The sequence below is a fragment of the Prionailurus bengalensis genome, chromosome B3 (genome assembly GCF_016509475.1).
Source record: "Prionailurus bengalensis isolate Pbe53 chromosome B3, Fcat_Pben_1.1_paternal_pri, whole genome shotgun sequence".
Lineage (NCBI taxonomy): Eukaryota > Metazoa > Chordata > Mammalia > Carnivora > Felidae > Prionailurus > Prionailurus bengalensis.
In genome coordinates this window covers 46440012-46462567 of record NC_057355.1, presented here as the reverse complement: position 1 = coordinate 46462567, position 22556 = coordinate 46440012, and the positions used below count along the sequence as shown (strand labels likewise).

The 22556-nt window shown below is 40.4% G+C and overlaps 1 protein-coding gene across 1 annotated transcript in view; it reads left to right on the top strand.

The window, feature by feature from the left end:
• Window positions 1–22556, top strand: part of LIPC (lipase C, hepatic type) — a 159987-nt gene that overhangs the window by 294 nt on the left and 137137 nt on the right. The window contains exon 2 of the mRNA XM_043555323.1: window positions 20681–20807. Within this exon, the coding sequence (XP_043411258.1) occupies window positions 20723–20807 (85 nt within the window). The 5' untranslated portion in view covers window positions 20681–20722. The remainder of the gene's footprint in view (window positions 1–20680; window positions 20808–22556) is intronic.

Here is a 22556-nt window from a genome sequence, read left to right as displayed (position 1 = left end):
ATGAAACTGATTTCCCTCATGTTGAGCACAGATTGTTGTTTTAGAAATTTGTTTTATACACTATTGCCAAGGAACTTGCTTTGAATGAAATTTCCGGGCATGGTATCTATAATAGCAAATAACGACAGTTACATTTTACAAATACTAGTTTAATATGTTTCTATTCTGATCTCATTTAATCTTTGCAACAACTTGTTAAGGTTTATACTCTTAATTAACATGATTTTACAGATAAGGAAAGAAAACTGGTAGCTTCCTCAGAGAGTTTTTAAGTAACTTGCAGAAAGTCCTCAGCTTGTAACCAAGAGCCCATCTCGTATCACTATACTAACTGCATCCCCAAGGAGGCCATATACATAGGCCGTTAATGTCTCAAAAGACAAATTCCCATACTGGATGAAAATATAAGACCCAACAATATGTTTGTTGCTTAATGATAGGTTTCTGTAATGAAACAATGCAGAAAACCAAAAAAGAAACAAGTTTTATTGAGGAACCTCATGCAACAAAAGGGAAACAGCTGGTCAAGGTGGTATCATATAAAAGAGATTTTGAAACCAAAAACGGTGGAGGGAGGGTGCAAAGAGGCTCCAGATTACAAGGAAAAATATAAAAACAACAGTGAAGACATGGCTTACCAAAGTTAGAAATGCAAAAACAAATGGAATAAATCAAAAGCAAACTACTGTCATGGGAGGTATGAATTCATGATCAGGCTAAGACAAAAATTAGACAGTCTTGAAAATTAAATAGACACATTTCAATAGACAAAAATTTAGAAGTCATTGGAGCTCTGACAAAAATAGATATAAATTTGAAGACTATATATAAATATATATAAATCTGAAGACTATCTGTATAAATATAGAGGCTAAGAATGCTATACACTTGGTATGTTGGAACCAATAGACATATATTGAACTTAGTAACAACATAAACTCTACATTTTTCTCAAGGTATAGGGCATTGGTATATATATGCTAACTCTTAGTTAAGATCCCAAAAATGAATCCAGAGGAAAGTTACATACTTTCTCACCACAGTGCAAAAAAGCTAAATGCTAATAAGTAAAAAAAAAAAAAAAAAAAAAAAAAAAAGAAAGAAAGAAAGAAAGAAAGAAAGAAAGAAAGGAGATTTGGACAAAATAATGATCTAATCTATAGCCTCGGAAGTAGAGCATCCAAGGGTTTAGACCTTAACTCCCTATCTTACTGTTGTGTGACTTAGGCAATTTATTGAACCTCTCTGAACCTAAAAATGTGGCTCTACTTTGCAAAGATGCTGTGAATTTTATCTATAAAGTACATACAATAATATAATACTAAGGCTTAAAGGAAGGTAAAACCATATGTCATACAAGTATGATGCCATATTTTTAATGTACTCATACTTTATTTAACTAGAAAAAAAGCTCAGAATTTTTGCTCATTAAAAGCCAAAGTCTAGAAAACATACATCTAATTACCAACAGTGCTCATCTCTATGACCTGTGATTTCTGATTTTTGTTATTTTGCTTCATTTTTTTACTGTAAATATATAGTGCACAATAAAAAAATAATAAATATGAAAATAAATATATACTTCTTTAAAACATAGTATAATAAGAAAATAAATATTAATATATTGAGTGCCCTCTAGGTGGGGGTTGCTGTAAACATGTGGCCATTTCAGTTGTTGTTAGTCATCATAATTACTGTAAATTCTGAAATGCTCTCTTTCTCTTTCTCTCTCTCTGTGTAGATAGATAGATACACACACATATGTACACGGTGTATTTACAATATATAATAAAATACACACCAATTTAAATTAATTTTAAATTTAAATATAAATTATAAATTTAAATTACATAAATGTATTTATCTAAATATAAATATGTATTCTATATATATATACATACTATACCGTTACATATAGTACTAAAGTATATAGTATTATCTATACTAAAGTCCTATGTATTATACTATAGTATATATACAGTATACACATTTATATTTAGATAAATAAATTATATATAAATATATACATATATATTTATGCATATAAATATATGCTATGTATAATACTCTATACCTCTATAGCATATAGAGTGTTATATATAGTATATAATATATAGGATTGTATATAGTATTACTTATATAGTATATATAGTATCAAATACATAAAAACAATATTGGGATAACTAATAATTTGAATATGGGCTATAGAATCAGATAACTATATTGTTATCAATATGAAACTTCACAATTTTCTTAACTGTTAAATTTCATAATTTTTATAAGAGAAAATGTCTGTCTTGGGAAATATATACTGAAATATTTCAGTCTGTATGTATGTACATCTTCAACTTATTCTCAAATGGTTCAGGGGGAAAATTCATATAGAGAAAGAAAATGAGTAATAAAGCAATCCGGGAAAATGTAAACAAACAAAATATAAACAAATGGTGAATCTGGGTAAAAGATGAACCAGGATTCTTCATACTAGTCTTTTAACATTTCTGTAAATTTAAAATAATATAAAAATAAAAACTTACAACAACAAAAAACAAATTAATAACAACTTTTAACAACAGCAGCAAAAATTCTCCTCAGCAACAGGGTGAAGTAGGAAATTAAGAGCATGATATTAACTTCAGGAATATTATAAAATCGAAAATACCACCTGTCAAAAGTCAGGGGAGTACAAACAATCAGGGCCCAGAGGGAAAGACAGAGATGCATTTTAGAAATATGAAATAAGTCAACAAAGCATGTGATTTCAAATCTTATAAAAAGAAGAGAGTCAACATAAGGAAAAATAGGAAGAAATTAATAAAGATGTAGAACAAAAATAAATAAGCTGAAAAAAAATCAGTGAAAATAATAAATAAATTTAACTGTTCACTCTCTTGAAAAGATTATAAGATAAATCAAAATGCTTGGAAATATAATAAATAAAAGAAAAGGTATGAATCAACAAAATTAAATACAAGCAATTGATATAAGGGATTTTAAACTATAAATGATTGCAATGCACAGTTTATTGTAATTCAAAATGTGCAGCCAAATGGACAATACAAAATATAAAATCAGCAAAAGAAGATGTAGAAAACCTGAAAATAATGGTGAAGGAGGAAGAACTCAAGAAACTCTTTAGAAATGTAACCTAAACAACTTCTGAACAGTATTTCTGTATATTCAAGAAACAGAATTTGCCACATTATGTAATCAGTTCCAAATCATGGAGAAACAAAGCCCAGTACTCAATGCATCCTAAGAGATAAGTATCATCCTCACCCACAAATCTGTGAAAAATAGCACACGTGCGCACACACACACAAATGCAGTCTTAGGATGGCAAACGTACACAAGTGCCAATCCCAGTAAAACTGGACTGAACAGATTACAACCAAGTTCAGGCATACAGATTTTCCAAAAATAGTTGTTGGCTAAGCAAACAAATAAATATACAGGTATATGAATGAAGAACTTAATGCAGTCAATTAGCAAAGTCCACTGAGGCAAGAATGCCTTGTGCAAAGCATACATTTGCTAACTTATGAATCACCTCATCCACATCAGACTCAACAAGCATTGGCAGAAAAATCACTTTTCACTGAGCTTAGAGAGTGCAGGTGTGACAAGAAGAGTGTGATAATCAATAAAGGTAAATTCTAGGAATGCCAAGAGATCACAACAAATCACAGATACCTTTGGTAAAGGGATCACTTTTTTGTTGTTGAAACTTAAAAGGAAAAAAATGAAGAAATGGAGATGCTACGGATGGGAGGGTCCTCAAATATTCCACTTTGGCATAAGGATTATTTTGAGCTAAAGACACTCGAAAAACGGCTTATTCATAAAGGGCATTCTAATCTCCCCTTTTTCCTAAACCAGGAGATAAGGATTCCCATGTGAAAGATGCCCTCCCAGTACCAGGGGGCAAGAACCGTTCTTCAGTGGAGAATAAAAGCTAAAAGAAATCTGTACCAACAAACCTTGTTAAAAGGCTTCTTATCTTCTGTTAGCTTCCCTACATAATTCAGTTACTCGTCCACATTGCCTGCCTTTGTTTAACCCCATATAAAAGCACGTGGGTTTTGCCATGTCTTTGGGTCTTCATTTCCTTTTGAGGGTTTCTGTGTCCTGTAAAATCATACAAATCTGTATACTATTCTTCTGTTAGTCTGTCTTCAGTGGGTTTAATCCTCAGGCCCAACCAAAAAACCCTCAGAGAGTAAAGATAAATTTGCCTCCTCTACAGAATATTCCTGAAGGAAAAGACTGATGGATCTGACTACATGAAAATTTAAACCTGTTCAACAAAATAACACCCCAGGCAATGTGAAAAGACATAATGCAGATTGGGAGGAGATGTTTGCAACACATATAACCACAAAGAATTAACATCAGTAAGAAAAACACTAATGAACTAATAGAAAGATGGGCAAAAGGTCTGAAAAAGCAATCTATAGCACAAGAAATCTAAAAGACAAATGATACAAGTAAAAAGATTCTCAAGCTTGTTTTACCGGTAATCAAAAAGATGAAAAATGAAGGGTGTCTGGGTGGCTCGGTCAGTTAAGCATCTGACTGTTGACTTTGGCTCAGGTCATGATCCCATGGTTTGTGGGTCTGAGACCTGCATTGGGCTCTGTGCTGACAGCTCAAGGCCTGGAGCTTGCTTGCTTCATATTCTGTGTCTCCCTGTCTCTCTGCCCTTCCCCCTCTCGCGCTCTGTCTCTCCCTCGTTCTGTCAAAAATAATCACAAAAAAAATTTTTCTTTAAAAGATGAAAAATGAGATACCATCAAATAGTCTGGCACTATCAAGTGCTGATGATGACATGGAAAAATTAGATAAACATTCACATTTTGATGATTATGTGCTTATTGGCATAACCATTTTGGGGAATAAATGGTCAACATCTAACAACACTGAAGAGAACCATATCTTACAAACCCAGAGATTTCACTTCTAGGAGTAAACTGTAGAAGCGTTGCACTTGTGGACAATGCAAGTCCATTGCAGCATTGTTCGTAACAGCAAAAAACACACAAACAAAAAAGTAAACCAGACAAATATCCATCAACAGAACCAACCAATTGTGATATACAATGAGACCACTTATAGCAGTTTTATCACTAGAGGTCAATCTCAAAAATATAATGCTGGATTAAAAGCCAAGTACAGATAAATAGGTAGAGTGTAAAAATTTGTAAACATACAAAATAATGCTATATATTTGAACAGCTACATACATATGTTGCAAACATATACATAAAGGAGAACCATCAGCACCAGACTTCAGATGTGGTTGCCTCTGAGCAGGGAAAAATGAGATTGGGTTTGGGAGGAGGTACACAGGTATTCAATTTCATAACAAAAATAAGAAGCATATATGGTTTTGATGGATCTGGGTAGCAGGGTGGAATTCACAAATATTCATTATACTGTGTTTGAAATCATTAAATGAGCTGCCCAGTTTTAAAAACACATAAAAGGGGCGCCTGGGTGGCGCAGTCGGTTAAGCCTCCGACTTCAGCCAGGTCACGATCTTGCAGTCTGTGAGTTCGAGCCCCGCGTCAGGCTCTGGGCTGATGGCTCAGAGCCTGGAGCCTGTTTCCGATTCTGTGTCTCCCTCTCTCTCTGCCCCTCCCCCGTTCATGCTGTCTCTCTCTGTCCCAAAAATAAATAAACGTTGAAAAAAAAAATTTTTTAAAAATAAAAACACATAAAAAATACAAAAGTATATAAGCTAGTATAAACATCATTAATAGGTAATTCACAAAGAAAATATCTAATAAAAATGGGAGTGGTGGGAAATCCAACTTTAACTCACTAATTAAAAAAATTTAAATATACACATACCATTTTGGCTTATCAATGGAACATGAAATTGCAAAAATGTGAATAGCTAATGTTAACAAGGGGGAAAGGTGGGTAGGAGGGGAGACTACATCCATTCACTCTGCTGATGGAAACTTAAATTTGGCAGTACATGTGAAAAACGCAAAAAATTAAAAACTTAAAAATACACACACACACACACACACACACACACACACACATTTATAACCTTTGCCTCAGAAATTCTACTTTAAGAAACTTAAGAGCATAGGAAGTGATCAGCAATGTGGGCCAAGATTTATGCTTAGGTATATTTATTGCAGCACTGTTCATCATAGTGATGTCTTAAAAAAAAAAATAGAAAATTGAGGTCATTATGATACACATGTAACTGTTTCAAATAATATTTTATTTTATTATTTTTCAATGTTTAGTTATTTATTTTGAAAGAGACTGAGATAGCACAAGCAAGAAGGGACAGAGACAGAGGGAGAGAGAGAACTGCAAGCAGGCTCCACACTGTCAGCACAGAGCCCTATGTGGGGCTTGACCCCATGAATCATGAAATCATGACCTGAGCCAAAACCAAGAATTGATGCTTAACCCACTGAGCCACCCAGGCACCTCCAAATAATATTTTAAAAGAATATCTAATGCTGCTGAAATATGTCATTAATATGTTATGACAGGTTATAAAAGCATTTGTACAGTATGTTTGTTTGCAATTGTATTTTTAAAAACAGATAAATTTGGAGGTATCCAAATCACAATGTCAACAGTGGTTATCTCTGGATGGTGAAATTTCATTATGTTTTTCTTTTTGCTCTTCATTTTCTTTTCAATAACAAATATTTAATGATTTTACAATAGAAAAAGTTATTTAAGATAAAACATTCACCAAAATAAGCTTTGGTTGGCTAAAGATTCCAATATAAAATCTAACTATGGAAGAATTTGCAAAAAGTTTTGAAAAAAAAGTGTTTATCACCTCTCTGGGGGAATTTTAACTTTCTCAGCTTTGAAACAATTTTAATGATTGCACTATAAAAATTAGCATTACTAAAGATTTTTGAAAAGGGAAAATATTTCTATCAAACATTACAAAGAATTAAGATCTATCACAATTAGCTAATTCAAATTGTAAAATCAATGTCAATTTGCAAAAGACAAATAGGTAAAAGACAGGACCATTCCCATAAGGGAAATATAATTAGTAGAGAAACAGAGGGGGAAAATGTTAATTCTCTCTAGAAATCAAAGAAATGTAAATGAAAGCAGTCTAAAGATGACAGTTTACATATTCTAAAAGAACCACACACACAAAAAAAGTTGAATGCTAATATCCAGTGCTGGTGAAGCTGCCCAGAAATTGACTCATAAATTCATTTACAACTATATCATTCCTACCCTTTAGGCAGAAATGTTACCACTCAGAATTTATTCTTAAGAAATACTTTGGCAAAAGCAGGAAGGTCCCTCTTCATCTACTTGACTACTAAATGTTGGAACTTCCAGGACTCAGCCCTTTGGCACCTTCTCTCTTCCATGCATGTGCATGCACAGTTTGGAGGAGCTCATCCATACATGCACCAAGACCTCTGTCTTCAAAGTTCTCCAGGGGGACAACGGACCAGTGCAGAGATTTTCCTGGGGATGGATGAAGAGAAATGGATGGGCCTTGAGGGCAGTTCAAGGACTCTGAATTCAGTCAAAGAGGCAATAAAGACAAGAGGGGCCAGCAAAGAGAGTCAGAGAGATGCCTAAAGCAATTTTCACCATAGTATTAATCACTTAGGTTAATAACCTAACATTCCAGGCTTTATCCACTAGGGAGTACCAGTGAGGTCATCAGTAATTTCCTAATTGCACTAGCCCTCAGCTCACCTGTAGGCCACAAGATCTCAGCTGCCCTTGAACACTACCTCCATAAACCCCTTGAACACTCCCTCTAGAGCCCTACCATGCTAGCAGCCAGAATTTTCCCTCTGCTAGTGGCCCCCCAGGACTATGTGGCAACAAGGTGCATCCTACTTGGAGGTCAGGAAGCAGACCTGCTTGAACCCCACGTCTCACATCATATCTTGGTTCCACAAACATACTTATTTACTTGGTGTCCCAGTCTGGGGTCTCCACTTCATGTGAGTCCTTTTACAGCTTAAGGATGTTTGGACGTTTACCATCTTTCATAATCATGACCTCATGAGGTCACCAGTTTCATTATCTCCACTGTTCAGAGGTCATGACTGACCCAAGGCAGAGCTGGGCTCAAGTCCTGATATTTTGCCATTTGTCCATGTCTCTCTCCATGGCACCAAGTTTGGCCAAGACTGGGTCCTGCTACTCAATTAACAGCCTACCATTTCCTTTTTTGTTTATACACTGTCTGTGAAAAAATGGACAAGGTGAGTTACTTTTCTATCAAGAGCTAAAACAAGCAGGTTTGCTGCAGAGATGATATGACAGCAAAAAGAAAGAGTCCCCAGAGGCAAGGAGCCTTGTATAAATCTGACTGTGTTGTCGGCCCAGCTCCAAGATCCCAATTACACACCAGCTGACCTCTGAGATCTAATCTCCGCTGTTTCCTAAGGCATCAGGACAATTCGCTATCCCAGGAGTTCTCGGAACCATCAGATTAGGAGTAAAATTGTGGAGTAAAAAATGGCTCTCTCCAGGGTAGCACTCCAGGCCCATAAATTTAAAGGAAGCCTAGACACAGCAATATTTTCCTCCTCCTATCCCTGAACTTTGCCTAGAGGTAAAACACCTTCCCCAACCTGGCTCACTCAGGATAAATACTTGCTCCTCTCCTGCAGAACGCAGGCTGCTAAGGGGAGGGAGGGCAGGTGTCACACCTGTGGGGTTCACCTGAATGATCTGACAGTTTCTCAAGGTATAAGAAATGGGGCTGATGGAACCCTGAGACATTCAGAAATTCCTCTTTGGAGCTGAAGAGATGCCCCATCCGCCAGACTCAAAGGGAAAAAACAAACTTCTCAAAGGCAGATTTGCACCAACTGGCCTGGGCAGGACCATATAGACAATCTTCTCTGGTGCCCACTATGCGCTGCCCCCAGGGGTGCATAGATTCTCCAGCCCATGGACATGTCTCCTAGGGTCTGAGGAGTCCAACCAGGGATAGATTCACCACCAAGCTCCTAGACCTGACTCAAGAAAACCACCTCTCCAGGCCGTGGGATACTATCCCCTGAAAGGAGGGCCCTTCCCAGTCTAGAGACTGTTTTCTCTGGCCACTAACTTGAGAAAAGAAACCACGTTTTCAAATTTAAATTCAGGGTAGCTGGTTCAAGACGGGCAATGGGAACTACTCAAAAAACAACAACAAAAAAGCAAATATTAGACAGAGGAGGCTTTATTTTTTAAATAGAAGGGAATACATCACATCATAATCTACACAGTTAATTTCAAAATCAAGAACAGGAAACAGATGCCATCTATACTTTTTTTCAAAAACAGTGTAACTAGTTCTCCTATTCTTTATTATAGATGGAGGGGGGTGGAGAGAAAGGGAAGGAACATGTAAGTGTAGGAAAAATAAAAAGCACAGTGAAAAATTGTAATCAATAAAAATAATAATAGCAGGCATGTGTTGTGCTGGGCACTGTGCTAAGCACAGTTTATGGTTCTCATTTATTCCTCCCCCAAACCCTTGAGATAAATAATAGTACTACCCCTGAGTTAGAGTAGGGAACTGAGATTTTAAATAATTTTCCCACTAATCGAGCCATGAAGGGAGAGGGCAGCATAGAGATCCAGCTGTCTGTTCTCACAAAGCCTCCTCTCAAGAGACAAAGATACAGAGACAGCCTTTCCTCTGGAAGGAAACTTATCCTGCTATCTTTAGAATTCTGTAGCTAAATACTTCCCTTTATCATTTCTCAACAATAGGAGTTACAGGGTAAATTTTGTGCTTCATTGGAAAATGATGCATTGTCTAACCACTGCACAGCCTTCCTGAGTTATCTGATTCGAATCTTCATTGCCCTTGAGGCATTTTACAACGCTGTACATCACAGATAACTAATAGCAATGCAAAATGCAAATCCTGCCCTGTCCTGTGTGGATGTCCGATTGACTTTCCTCCTGCAATGGAAGAAGCTAACTGTGCCTCCATTAGCACATTTCAACATTCTTGTATCCATATATATTTGGGGGGGGGGGGGTTGGCTTCTTCTTTGAACTAGTTATAGAAACACCCTTACCAGCTTCCTCATTAACAAGTTAAATAAAATATTTACCATATGTTCATTTTTAATATCTGAATGAGAGCCATGATTTTATCTTTTTTAAAAAAAAAAAATCTGTCTTAACAGAATTATCAAAGCTTGTCAAAGCATCCCATGCCTTTCTGGAGGATCCTAGGCATGATCTAACCCAAATGGTTTCAAGAGCACCTGGGTAACTGGCAATGCTGTATAAATAAGGTCATTCGTAGCATAGACTTGCCCTAACAATTTCCAACAAACACTGTTCTGTCCATGGCAAAGCTTCATGGGCAAGAACGCCAGTCCCCTCGTTTTCCCTGGACTTTTTTTTACTGTTGATTGGGGAACATTCTTCTGTATATAAATTATATAATTCCATCACACCATCCATTGTTTTTATCCTGAGCTAGTCTCATGGACTATCTCAGGGCTCTCTCCATGAAATAGCTGAGAAAGCATTTGAGAACACTTGTTTTGAAAATAATAATCTAATAAACACACAATCTATGTCTTTATCAGCAGTTCAAGAGCACACAGCACAATCCCAATTTTTTTTGACCTTAGATACACTAGGATGTCACCCTTGGCAAACTTGCCTTTGGTTGGGTTTTGGAGTTAGACAATTGTAATTGAAATCCCATTCCACCACTTACTAGAATGTGGATTTGGGCAACTCAGTAACTTCCTTAACCCTCAGTTTTCTTCACTGTACAAAGAGGAATAATCACACCTGTGTCATAGGATTATTTCTGAGGTTTCAATGAGTTACATGGCCAGCCTGGCACCTTTGGGAATTGGTCCCTGAGCTGTTAACCCCTGACTTCTAGGCCTGTCTACCAGTCAATGACTACTGCATCATCAAGACACCATATGTGGTGGGAAAATGGTGAGTCATTGGTAGCCCTTGAAGCAGATCACTGGGAACTTCTCTTCATTTTTTGCAGCCAAAGACTTCATTTGCTAATGAAGCTTTTGTGAGATGAGTGTGTGACACAGTATATAGACCCGCTGTTGCAGAGAGGTTTGGGCATCTCAATTTGAGATACTTCAGCCCTGCCTGATGCCCAGGATGGTGTCAGTGCTACTGGGTATCCCATATTCAGAAGCACGGGGACCCAGCATGCTGACACCCCACCTTCCCAACCTGTGTCTTTGGTCTGCTTCAATCAGTTACTCAGTTTGTGACTTCGTTGGTCTCCCTGAGGAACCGAACATCATCACTCATCACCAAGCCCAACCAACAAGCCAAGCAGCTAGAGGAGGCAGGCAGAGTCTAGACTATACCCTCCCTCTTTCCCACAGAGGAGAAAACCCTTGGCCAATTTTAAGGAGCCAGCAAAGTTCCATGCCTATCTGGTTGTTCTAAACCAACTTAAACCTTTATTTCCTTTTGCTTCCAAGCAATCAGAGAAATAAAAAGATTTTCCATTCTACTGAAACTACTAAAGTCGTAAGAGGCATTACTGATTCCAGAGTATCTGGTGACCAAAAACAAAACAAAACAAAAAGGCTATTCTGGTTTTGGGGTTTTGGTTTGTTTGTTTGTTTAACTGTTCCACAAACCACAACTGTAATTCCGACAGGGAGAGTAAATGGACCAGCACAGAGCAGGAAACAAAAATAAGTGCAGAAAGAGCTCAATTCTTTGCTGACCAGCTACCTTGATCTTCACTTTAGACTGGAACTGAGAGAGCAATAGAGGTCACAGGGACCTAGAAGTCCTCACATCCAATGTGCATCAATTAGACACGTGACCTTGGACAAGGAATCTGAAAACCTCCGTTTTCTCACCTGTAAAATGGGGAAAATAACTCCTACCTCATTTGTTACAAAAGTCAAATGAGCTTTGACTCTGCCAACAGCTGTCAGAGGTGCCTTCCACGTGATAATGTTTGATCTCATGATTCCATTTGACAGAGGAGAAAACTGAGCCTGAGAGAAATTACATAATTTGCCCCGGGTTACAAACCTAGTCTGAGGCAGAGCCAATGCAAAGTTTATCTGCAAAATTTTATCAATAAAGGGATGGTGATCTTGATGAATAAATATCTGCTTGAACTTCTTAAAACACTTCGTTCTTTTGAATAGTCTAAAAGCTTACCTGCAAACTTGTTTTCACCTTTCATTTGTCTACTGATCTTAGAAAAACTTTTAAAAAAGATATGGAAAGGTTAAACTCCAGGCCAACCCCATTCCAAAGGAGGATGTGTTCCAAGCCTTCTTGTTTTCATCATAGTCCCACATGGTACAAAAATGTCTACAGACTGATCGGTGGCCCAATAAAAGCTGGGTCACTTTCCCGATGGCAGCCTGGCCCCAAGAAGGAGTGAGAGGTGTCCTTTTCCAATGACATGACCCTAAAAGTGTCATAAATTTCATCTTGGGAGCAGAGTACGGTTCAGACATAGGGAAGAAAGCCCCATGCAGTTGTGAGGAAAGCCAGACACACAGGGCTTAAGGATTAGTGGTTGTTAAGAAAACTGATCCTGGACTCAGATGGCCCTCATTTCCCCTCTCTCTGCCTTTTACTGGTAAGATATGGTTTTGTCCCAGTTCTTACTCTCTTAAATCTCAACCATAAACCAAGGGAAATAATAGTACCATTCCAAAAGTTATTGTTTCAATTACTCTTTTCTGAGAATTCCAACCTGAGGCTGCCCTTCCTCCCTATCCCCAGTTTCTGAAGATGAAAGCAAGAAAACCTGATTCTGAATATAAAACTCTGTTTCTTTCATAAGTGAACTTCACCACAATCCCCTGGCTTCTCCCCACCAGGGACTTGCTCTCTTTATCTCTGTAAATTATTTATTTCTTTTCTTCTGATTAACTTTCTTATCACCATTACACTAAAAGAAAAGGTTACCGTCAGGTCATCAAATGCCAGTCTCTTGAAATGTCTATTTCTTCCAGAAGCTTTTCAAATTAAAAGAGAGCAAGAATTGGGCAATTTTTAAGAATCTAATTATAAAGCCATTATTATTTTAGACGGAGGATTATAGACAGTGCTGATAACTCTGCTGGAGACTCCAGCCTCCATGGGATCAGGCCTATCCCCTTCTCAGTTCATGGGAAATGAAAAGTGCCCCTAAAACCACTGGACTTTCTTTTTTTTTTTTTTTTAATTTTTTTTTTTTTAACGTTTATTTATTTTTGAGACAGAGAGAGACAGAGCATGAACAGGGGAGGGGCAGAGAGAGAGGGAGACACAGAATCTGAAACAGGCTCCAGGCTCTGAGCTGTCAGCACAGAGCCCGACGCGGGGCTCAAACCCACGGACCGCAAGATCATGACCTGAGCCGAAGTCGGATGCTTAACCAACCAAGCCACGCAGGTGCCCCACCACTGGACTTTCTTGAACGTGCAAATGACTAAAGACCCCACTAATGGATCTAGTGACTTTGCCACTGTATTAATGGAGTCAACCACGTTACAGTCAAGTCATTAAGGCCTAGGAGCCTGTCTATCCCTCTACCTCAGAGTCTTCACCCCTTTTCAATGGAGCACCTTTATCAGTTGTAAAAAAACCTTGAGCACTCCCCCCCTCAAAATATATGGGTATGTATATGCTTACAAATTATATAGCACCAATATATTACATAGTGCCATATACTAATTATATAGTATGAAGGTATATCAAATATTATATATAGCTCTTGGATCCAAATGGCGGAACAGCATGGAAGTTTTTTGTGTGTCTCCCATCCATGAAATACAGCCGGACCAACACTAAACCATCCTGCCCACCTAGAAAACTGATCTGAGGATTAACACAACAATCCGCACAACCTGAACCACAGAATTCAGCAGGTGTGAGGCACGGAGAGGTGAAGTGGGGGAGAGAGAAGCTGCAGGGGGCAGGGGAGCCACTTTTGCATGTGGAGAGAGGACGGAGACGGGGGGAGGGGGGAGAATACGGGAAAAGCACCCCCTTCCCCAAAAAGCAGCTGGAGGGAAAGTGGAAAAGTGGAAACAGCCGCAGGCACTGAACTAAAAAGGGAGAAACGAGAGGGTTTAAATTCCATTAAGACCATCAACAGGGGAAGCGCTGAGTCTGAAACTCCGCAGCTCAATACCTGGTGGTGCTCTGGTGGGAAGGGCGAATCCCCGGGAGCAGAGTGGGGTCCGGAGGTCTTCAGGCCACGTGGAGAGAGGCGGTTCCCCTGCTGGGAGAACACCTGGTAGAAGCTGTGTGGGTCCCCCAAAGGCAAGGCCCCAGTGGACCTGGGAGAACGACCACATTCGCTGGTACTGGAACAAGGTCGTTAAGGGTGAAGCCTGGTGCCAGATGTGTGTTGTGATTTTCCATAGTCCCTGAGGCGCTGCTGCTACACTATCTCGCGAACTTTTTCTGGGGCGGGCTGGCACCTGGCCTCACTCTCTGGGCATCGGCAGCAGCAGGGTCCAGCAAGCGTTGCTGGCACCCCGCCATTGCTGGGCGAGACCCTCCTGCAGACGGGCAGAACAGGTCAAAGCCACAGTCCCTCCCAAGCAAGGGGTCAGGAAAAACAGCCGCATCTGAGACCAAACTCAGGAGGGAGGTGCTGCCTGGGGCTTGGTCACGGACTGTGTAAAAGCGGGGAGTGGATGGAAGCCGAAGACGAAGGACGGGTGCGCGATTGCTGATCCGGGAGAACAGCTCTGACACTAGACGTCGGGTAGTCGGGTGACGCCATTTTTGCCGCTCCCGCGCATGCGCATACGCACCTACAAGCGCCATAACAATCCATCCCAGTAAGCTAAGCAGCGCCATCTAGTGGAGAATGGGGCCATTACACTAAGCCCCACCCAGCTGGGCCAACCTCGCTCTTCAGGAACACAAGTCTCTCCGCCAGCTTAGTTTATGGACTATAAAGCGCTTCCTAATTTGACTTCTAGGGGGAAACGAAGTCATTTCACTCGTATTTCAGTCTGTTCGCTGGTCCATCTATTCAATTTTCTTTCTTTTTTTTCTCTCTTTTTTGTTTCTCTTTCTTGAATACAGAAAGAGAAAAAATTCATTTTTACTTTCAATTTTTATGAAAAATATTTTTCTTTAATTTTTTCTACTATATTTTCTACCTTTGTGTAAATTTTTTCAAATTCTATTTTACTTCCATCATTTCATTTTAGTCTACTTCAGGGTATTCATTTTTTCAAATTTTCAAGTGATTTCCTTTTTTACTTCTTTCCTCTTTTTTCTCTAATCTATCAAGCCCCTTTCAACACCCAGACTAAAACACACCTAGGATCTAGCATTATTTATTCTAATTTTTGTGTGTGTGTTTGTTTTTAATTTTTTAATTTAAATTTTTTTTTAATTTTAATTTTTTTAATTTTAATTTTTTAACCTCATTAATTCCTCTTCTCCCTTCAAAATGACAAAACGAAGGAATTCACCCCAAAAGAAAGAGCAGAAAGAAACGACAGCCAGGGACTTAACCAACACAGATACAAGCAAGATGTCTGAACCAGAATTTAGAATCACGATAATAAGAATACTAGCTGGAGTCGAAAATAGATTAGAATCCCTTCCTCCAGAGATAAAAGAAGTAAAAGCTAGTCAGGATGAAATAAAAAATGCTATAACTGAGCTGCAATCTCGAGTGGAGGCCAGGGCGGCAAGGATGGATGAGGCAGAACAGAGAATCAGCGATATAGAGGACAAACTTATGGAGAATAATGAAGCAGAAAAAAAAGAGGGAGATTAAGGCAAAAGAGCACAATTTAAGAATTAGAGAAATCAGTGACTCATTATAAAGGAACAACATCAGAATCATAGAGGTCCCAGAAGAGGAAGAGAGAGAAATAGGGGTAGAAGGGTTATGTGAGCAAATCATAGCAGAAAAGTTTCCTAACCTGGGGAAAGACACAGACATCAAAATCAAGGAAGCACAGAGGACTCCCATTAGATTCAACAAAAACCGACCATCAACAAGGCATATCATAGTCAAATTCACAAAATACTCAGGCAAGGAGAGAATCATGAAAGCAGCAAGGGAAAAAAAATCCTTAACCTACAAGGGAAGATAGGTTTGCAGCAGACCTATCCACAGAAACTTGGCAGGCCAGAAAGGAGTGGCAGGATATATTCAATGTGCTGAATCAGAAAAATATGCAGCCAAGAATTCTTTATCCAGCAAGGCTGTCGTTCAAAATAGAAGGAGAGATAAAACGTTTCCCAGACATAAAAAAAATACACACACACACACACACACACAATTTTCCAAGGTAATATTTTAGTCCATCCATGCTGCTGTAATAGGTTATCATAGACTGGGTGAACAACAGAAATTTATAAACAAAAGAAATTTATTTCTCACTGTTCTGGAGGCTAGAAAGTCCAAGATCAAGGGATCAGCAGATGTGGGGTCTGGTGAGATCCTCACAGATGGCCATGTTCTCACTATAACCTCAGAGGAGCAAAGGAGCAAAGAATTGGGGTGCCTGGTGGCTCAGTTGGTTAAGCGTCTGACTTCGGCTCAGGTCACAATCTCATGGTTTGTGAGCCCAAGCCCCACATCCAGCTCTGTGCTAACAGCTTGGAGCCTGGAGCCTGCTTTAGATTCTGTGTCTCCCTCTCTTTCTGCCCCTCCCTGGTTCACACTCTGTCTCTCTCTCCCCAAAATAAATAAACATTAAAAAAAATTTTTTTAAAGAAGCAAGGAATCTGTGTGCAGTCTTTTTTACACGGACACTCCCCCCACTCATGAGGGCTCTGCCCTCAGGACCTTATCACCTCCCAAAGACCACATCTCTAATACCATCACTTTGGGGGCTATGCTTTAACATATGAATTTTAGAGAGGCATCCAGCCTCTAGCAGAAAATATAAAAACATCTTTAGGGCCTATTCTGTTCTTCTTGTGCCCTGATAGACCTCACAGAAGCCAGTTAGAGGCAATGGTTCAAACTTCGTGGAGAACTTGTTTTTCGAATGAAAGCTCTCCAGGCCTCAGTCCTAGAAGCTTTAATTGGATTGTTCTTGGGCTGTCCCCAAACCTGTCCACTCCCTGAGATCTCAGGCTGACTCTGATTCCAGTGCTCAGATTTTGAAATTACTGGCCCAGACCCTCTCTTTGGCTACCCTTTTCATTTTATCACTATGGTCCTACTGTTATCTACCTCCTGGAGACCCTCTTGTTTCCCTATGTAAATTAAAACAATCAAACAATAATAATAACTGCCATTTATTATTTCCTGCTTGCCAGAATTGCTTTATCTCTTTCCATTATGCCCTTTAACCTGATCAGGTAGATATCAGTAGTCCTTGTACAGATGGAAGAAAAAACACTAAAGCTCAGAATACTCAGGTCTTGCCCCAGGTTACCCAGTTAGGAAGTGGTAGGCCAGGGATTTGAACCTAGACCTGTCTGATTCCAAAGCCCGGGCTCTTGGCCACTGAGTATGCTGTCTCCAGAATAAGTGACTGCATTTACTGAACTTCTACTATGAACCAGGCACTGGGCTCTGCACCTCACATGCACATCTCTAATACTCATGATGTATCTGCTTTTGTACAGAGATGATTCTCAGGCTGCAAATTCTGATGTACACGAAATGTCTTTACTTTCTGTAAGCCATCTGAATTACTGACTCCAAACTCCTGTTTTTCAAGCCCTCCCGGATTTCTTCTTTCCACCCCACCCCTACCCCCAGTGTGCCATAGTTCTGGATCAGACACAGCAACACCTAGGCCTGGGGGGGGGGGTGCCGCCTGGTTCTCTCTCACCCACCCCCCCAGGTGGCCATGGAGGGGCCTGTCCTCCCCATCTTCCATGACCTGTTAGTGTTGGAGGCTCACTGCTCTCCTACTTCCCTCCAGGCACAAGGGCATCCTTTTGCCCATCTGCCAGCACCACATAGCCATATCCCCCTTGTGTTCTTACCAACTTCCGGCAGGGTTTCTGGGAAGCCAGGGACGGTCTCCTTTGCCCTCAGACCTACAATCTTTTCATCTCCACTGACCTGCGAAGCCCAAGAGACTTTCTTTCTGATGATGGGAAGGTGGGGTGCTCCTGCTTCCTTTAAAATATGTTTAGCCTTGGGGTGCCTGGGTGGCTCAGTCAGTTAAGCGACCGACTCTTGATTTTGGCTCAGGTCATGATCTCACCGTAATGAGATCGAGCCCCATGTTGGGCTCCACACTGGGCGTGGGGCCTGGTTGGGATTTTCTCTCTCTCCCTCCCTCTCTCTCTGCCCCTCCTCTGCTCATGTGCATGTTCTCTTTCTCAAAATAAATAAATAAACGTAAAAACAAAACAAAACATGTTTAGCCCTTTGCTTGTCTTTCTTGGTTACGATTCATTTGTCCTAGGTCCTAAGTTTGGGGAAGAAAGAGGATTTGTAGAATTCTCTCTAGTTTGCCCTTCTTAAGTGGAAGCGAGAACAAGGGGGAGATGTTGGGAGAAAAATCATATTAAGTTAGTATTTCAAAGTATTATCTCTGGCTCATGCTATCCCATTTTACAGGTGAGGAGATGGAACTCATTAAGGTTAAGTAACATTTTGCTTGGCTAATAGATAGTAGACCCAGCATCCTCAGGCTCTGGAAATCTTATTCTCTGTGAAGTCCTCCTCTCTTCCCTGCCAGTAGTCTCCCCGGCAAACTTCAAGAAAACACAGCAGAGCTTGTGCATTAAAACCACCACACAAGGGTGATGGGTTAGGAAGGCAGAGCTTGGGCAGACAGGTGCTGTCTGTATAGCACCCCTGAAAGGGAACAGGCATCTTTCCTCCTATCCCACCCAAAGAGAGCCTCACAAAATGAGTTGGCATGCGATGATCGTAGGGAGATTTTGGTGAAGCAGGGACTTACAAGGGCCAGAACTTTGAAAGCCTCTTCCCATGTAGAAAGTGGTAAGAGAGTTTACTCTGCAGACATTTGGGAGGGAAGCGTCTTGGATATTCCGAAGCCACTTGGATACACTGGTATCTTGATGAGTTAATTTGCAGAGCAGACGCCCAACTTACCTAACTGCCTACTCAACATTTCCAGTTGAATGTCTGAGAGGCATCTCAGACTCCACAGGGTCAAAGCTGATTGCCTAATCTTCCCCCACCAAGCCTGTTCCACTCACAGCCTTCCGCACCTCAGCTGATATCAACCCCATTGTCCACTTGCTCAAGCCAAAGTCCTTGAAGTCATCCTCAGCACCTCTCTTTGCCTTACAGCCCACATTCCAGTAGTCAGGAAACTCTGTTGCACCCGCCTTCCAAATATACCCAACACCACCCAACCACTCCTCAATTCCGCTCTTATCATGCTGAACCAAGCCACCATCACTTCTCACTGGATCACTGCAATAGCCTCCTCACACATCTCCCCAACTTGCACCCTTGCTCATTTATAATCTGTCCCTGGCCTTGCAAACCAGAATGATCTTTTAAAGATATAATGCAAATCATGTGACTCTTCTCCTCAGGATGGTTTCCTATGTCTCAGATCATGAAAGTCAAAGTCTTTATAAGGGTATCTCCTTGATCATTGGCTTCTTTGTTGTTCCTGGAACAGACAAGGCATGCTCCTACCTCAGGGCCTTTGCATTGGGTGCTCTGGCTGTCTGAAGCTCTCTTTCCCAATATGTCCACAGAGGCAACTCACCGAAACCCTCGTTTAAAGTTCAACTTCCCAACAAGGCTCATCCTGACCATTTAAAATCACTACCTCCCCCCCACCTCCTGATTTCTGCTATACTTTCCCTTTTTCCATAGCTTATTACACTCTACAATCTACATAAATCTCTTGTTTACTATGTTTATTTTCTATCATCTGACTCCTCCTCCCCCCAGTGGTATATAAGCTTCACAAAGCCCGGAATCTTGGTCTGTTTTGTTTACTTGTATGTCCCAAGAGCCTAAAACAGTGCCTGGAACATAGTAGGTACGCAGGGGGAGAAAAGTTGGAATAAATAAAGTTGAAATAAAACTAGAGACCCAAGGAATATCAAAAGAGTCATACACAGTAACATTTCCCCTGCCTGACTTCTCAGTCCTCTACACAAGGGAACATTAGCACAGAGGAGAGTTTTCTCTGGGGTCACCCCCAATGGGGCCCCCCTCAAAGGCATTCAGTCCCACATCTTTGCTTCTGTGTCATCCTCTTCTTACACTGAGGTTAGAGCTTTCCTGCCCCCTTCCGCTATAGAAACGTTTACCTTACCAACTTTTTGACTTGAGGCACCAGCCATTTTGCTAAATTCAACAGAAAATGGGCCCTCCAGCTGCTCTCCACCTGGCAGAGCCCTTCTCTTTTTCTTTGTGCTTAGTCTGCAATTTGAAATACCACTGCCATGAACCAGCATCCCCTCTATCAGAGGGAGAGCTAGGCAACCGTGTGGGAGCCACCGACCCCTGACCTTTGACAGAATTTCCAAACACAACACATTAACCTAAATTGATTAATTTGGAACTATGACCTTGGCCCAAGAAGGTAAGAATACAAGACCAGATATTTGATTCTCAAAATGTATCAGGATTTTTAAAAAGCTTTTGTAAATCAACTTTTTTTGTATTAGATATAGTTAGATCTGGGCTTGCGAGGGGGTAGCAAGCGAGGTGGACACTGGGTAACATGGTTAAATGTTAATTATTAATCAGCAGGCTTCCATGACAAAGTATCAATAGGCAATCTCGTCTTTTTAACTTCAGGAATTAGCAAGAAGACCTTGGACCCCGGATGAAACAGGAGAAATGGAAAGTCCCCTGTGTGTCTCTATTTTCTTGGTTTTGTGCGTCTTTATCCAATCAAGTGCCCATGGACAAAGCCTGGGACTAGGTAAGAGCCTGCCTTTTCTGTGGAAATGGGCATGGATTTTTCTTTCTTAAATGTCTGTCACAAAGAACATTTGTGAGACAAATTCACTGAGTGTTCTTGACGGTGTGGGACAGAACTTGATTCTATTAGTGGCATCACGGGTCACAGGGACATGTTGCCGTTCGTGCAGGACTGAAATTTTAGGAGATCTCTCTGGGGATAGAAGTCTAAAAGCACTTGCGGCTTGCACTGAATTCTCTCCCTCATGTCTGATTCAGAACCCGTCATGCCAAGACTTGGGTCTTGGAAGAATGATCTGAAAGAGTTTGGGATCTTCCAGAGAGTTAATTTGGCATCTAATTTGTGGTTGGGGAGTGCAGCTTGCAATGAAATGCTCCGTTTTGCTGAGGTTGCCTGATTGCTGGCTGTCTGAGGAGAGAGGAATTTGTAGAGTCCTGTTTCCGGTCAGGTCTAAAGAAGAGATAGCATTGCATATTTTCTAGAAAAACTTCATGTATTTCTGCCACAGTTTTACTCTGAGACGGAGAAATCCAACAGCAGTCACACTTGTTTGATTTATAAATTCATAAACTTGATTGATGGCCAAAGGTAGATCCAATTGCTTGACCAGGTAGGTGGATTCCAGGTTCCTGGCTAAATAGTATATTGGATCAATAAATGATGGATATGAAGGAAACTGAACAGTTGGGCCAAATTAGACAGGTATTTGGGATTTGTGTGTGTGTGCTGGTTACTGGTCAGGAGCTACTCACTCTGAGGAAGAGACTTAGATTTTTCTTTCCCCAAAGACTATCTTTGGAAGGAGGTCCAAAAACCTTGAGAATCAGGAATTTAGTAACCAGGAATATATGTGAAATTTCCAGAACCTTTTGTTTCCCCTATAAGAAAAAAGGCCGTTGATTATTTTATTATTATTTTGTATCCTACATCAATACTAATTGGTAGTATTATTACCACTTCCTGAGCATTTTCTGTGCCAAGCACTATGCTGATTATTTTGTATTCATCATCTCATGTGTAAAGCCATGTCCAAACATGACAATAATGATTTAGAGCCAGCCAGGCAAAATTGCTGATGATTTTCATTCCCTGGGTTGACAGGGATTTTGCTAAAGGGCCTGTCCTGACCTTCGGCCCAGAATGTTGTTTTTGTTTGTTGATTTTCCGTAGATCTAGAAAAGTGCCTGTATCATAACTGCTCAATGAATTTTCATAGTCAGAACCTGCATCCCAGAAGCCTCCCTTGTGTACCCCTTGAGCTTTAACGTAGAGTATTTTGCCTCTGGGGGAACTTTTCATTAATGGAACCATAGAGCATGTGCACTTTTGCCTCTGGCTTTTTCACTCAACATTATCCTGGTGAGATTCATCCGGGGCACGTGTATGTGGCGGTGACTCGTTCATTCTGGTGGCAGCAGCATTCCTTTGGGTAAACATACCTCCCTTTGTTCTTCCATTGCGTTGTTATTGGCCCAGACTATATTCTAGTGGAGACTTGGAGGTTGGAAGGCATGAGTGCCAAGGAGGAGGCTGAAGGGCAGGACGGCCTCCCCCAGGCTGCTGTGCATCCAGATTCCCTTCACCAGCTCTTGCGTCGCTCAGCTGCTGCTTTCCCGGGGTCTGGTTTGTCCAAAAGCTGAGGGAAACAGCCATGATTAGCAGGAGGGTTCTTCCGGGAAAGGGAGCAGAGTCAGGAGGCCTCCTGTTCCTTTGAGAGTAGAATCTCTGGCAAGAATTCTTCCCGAAAGG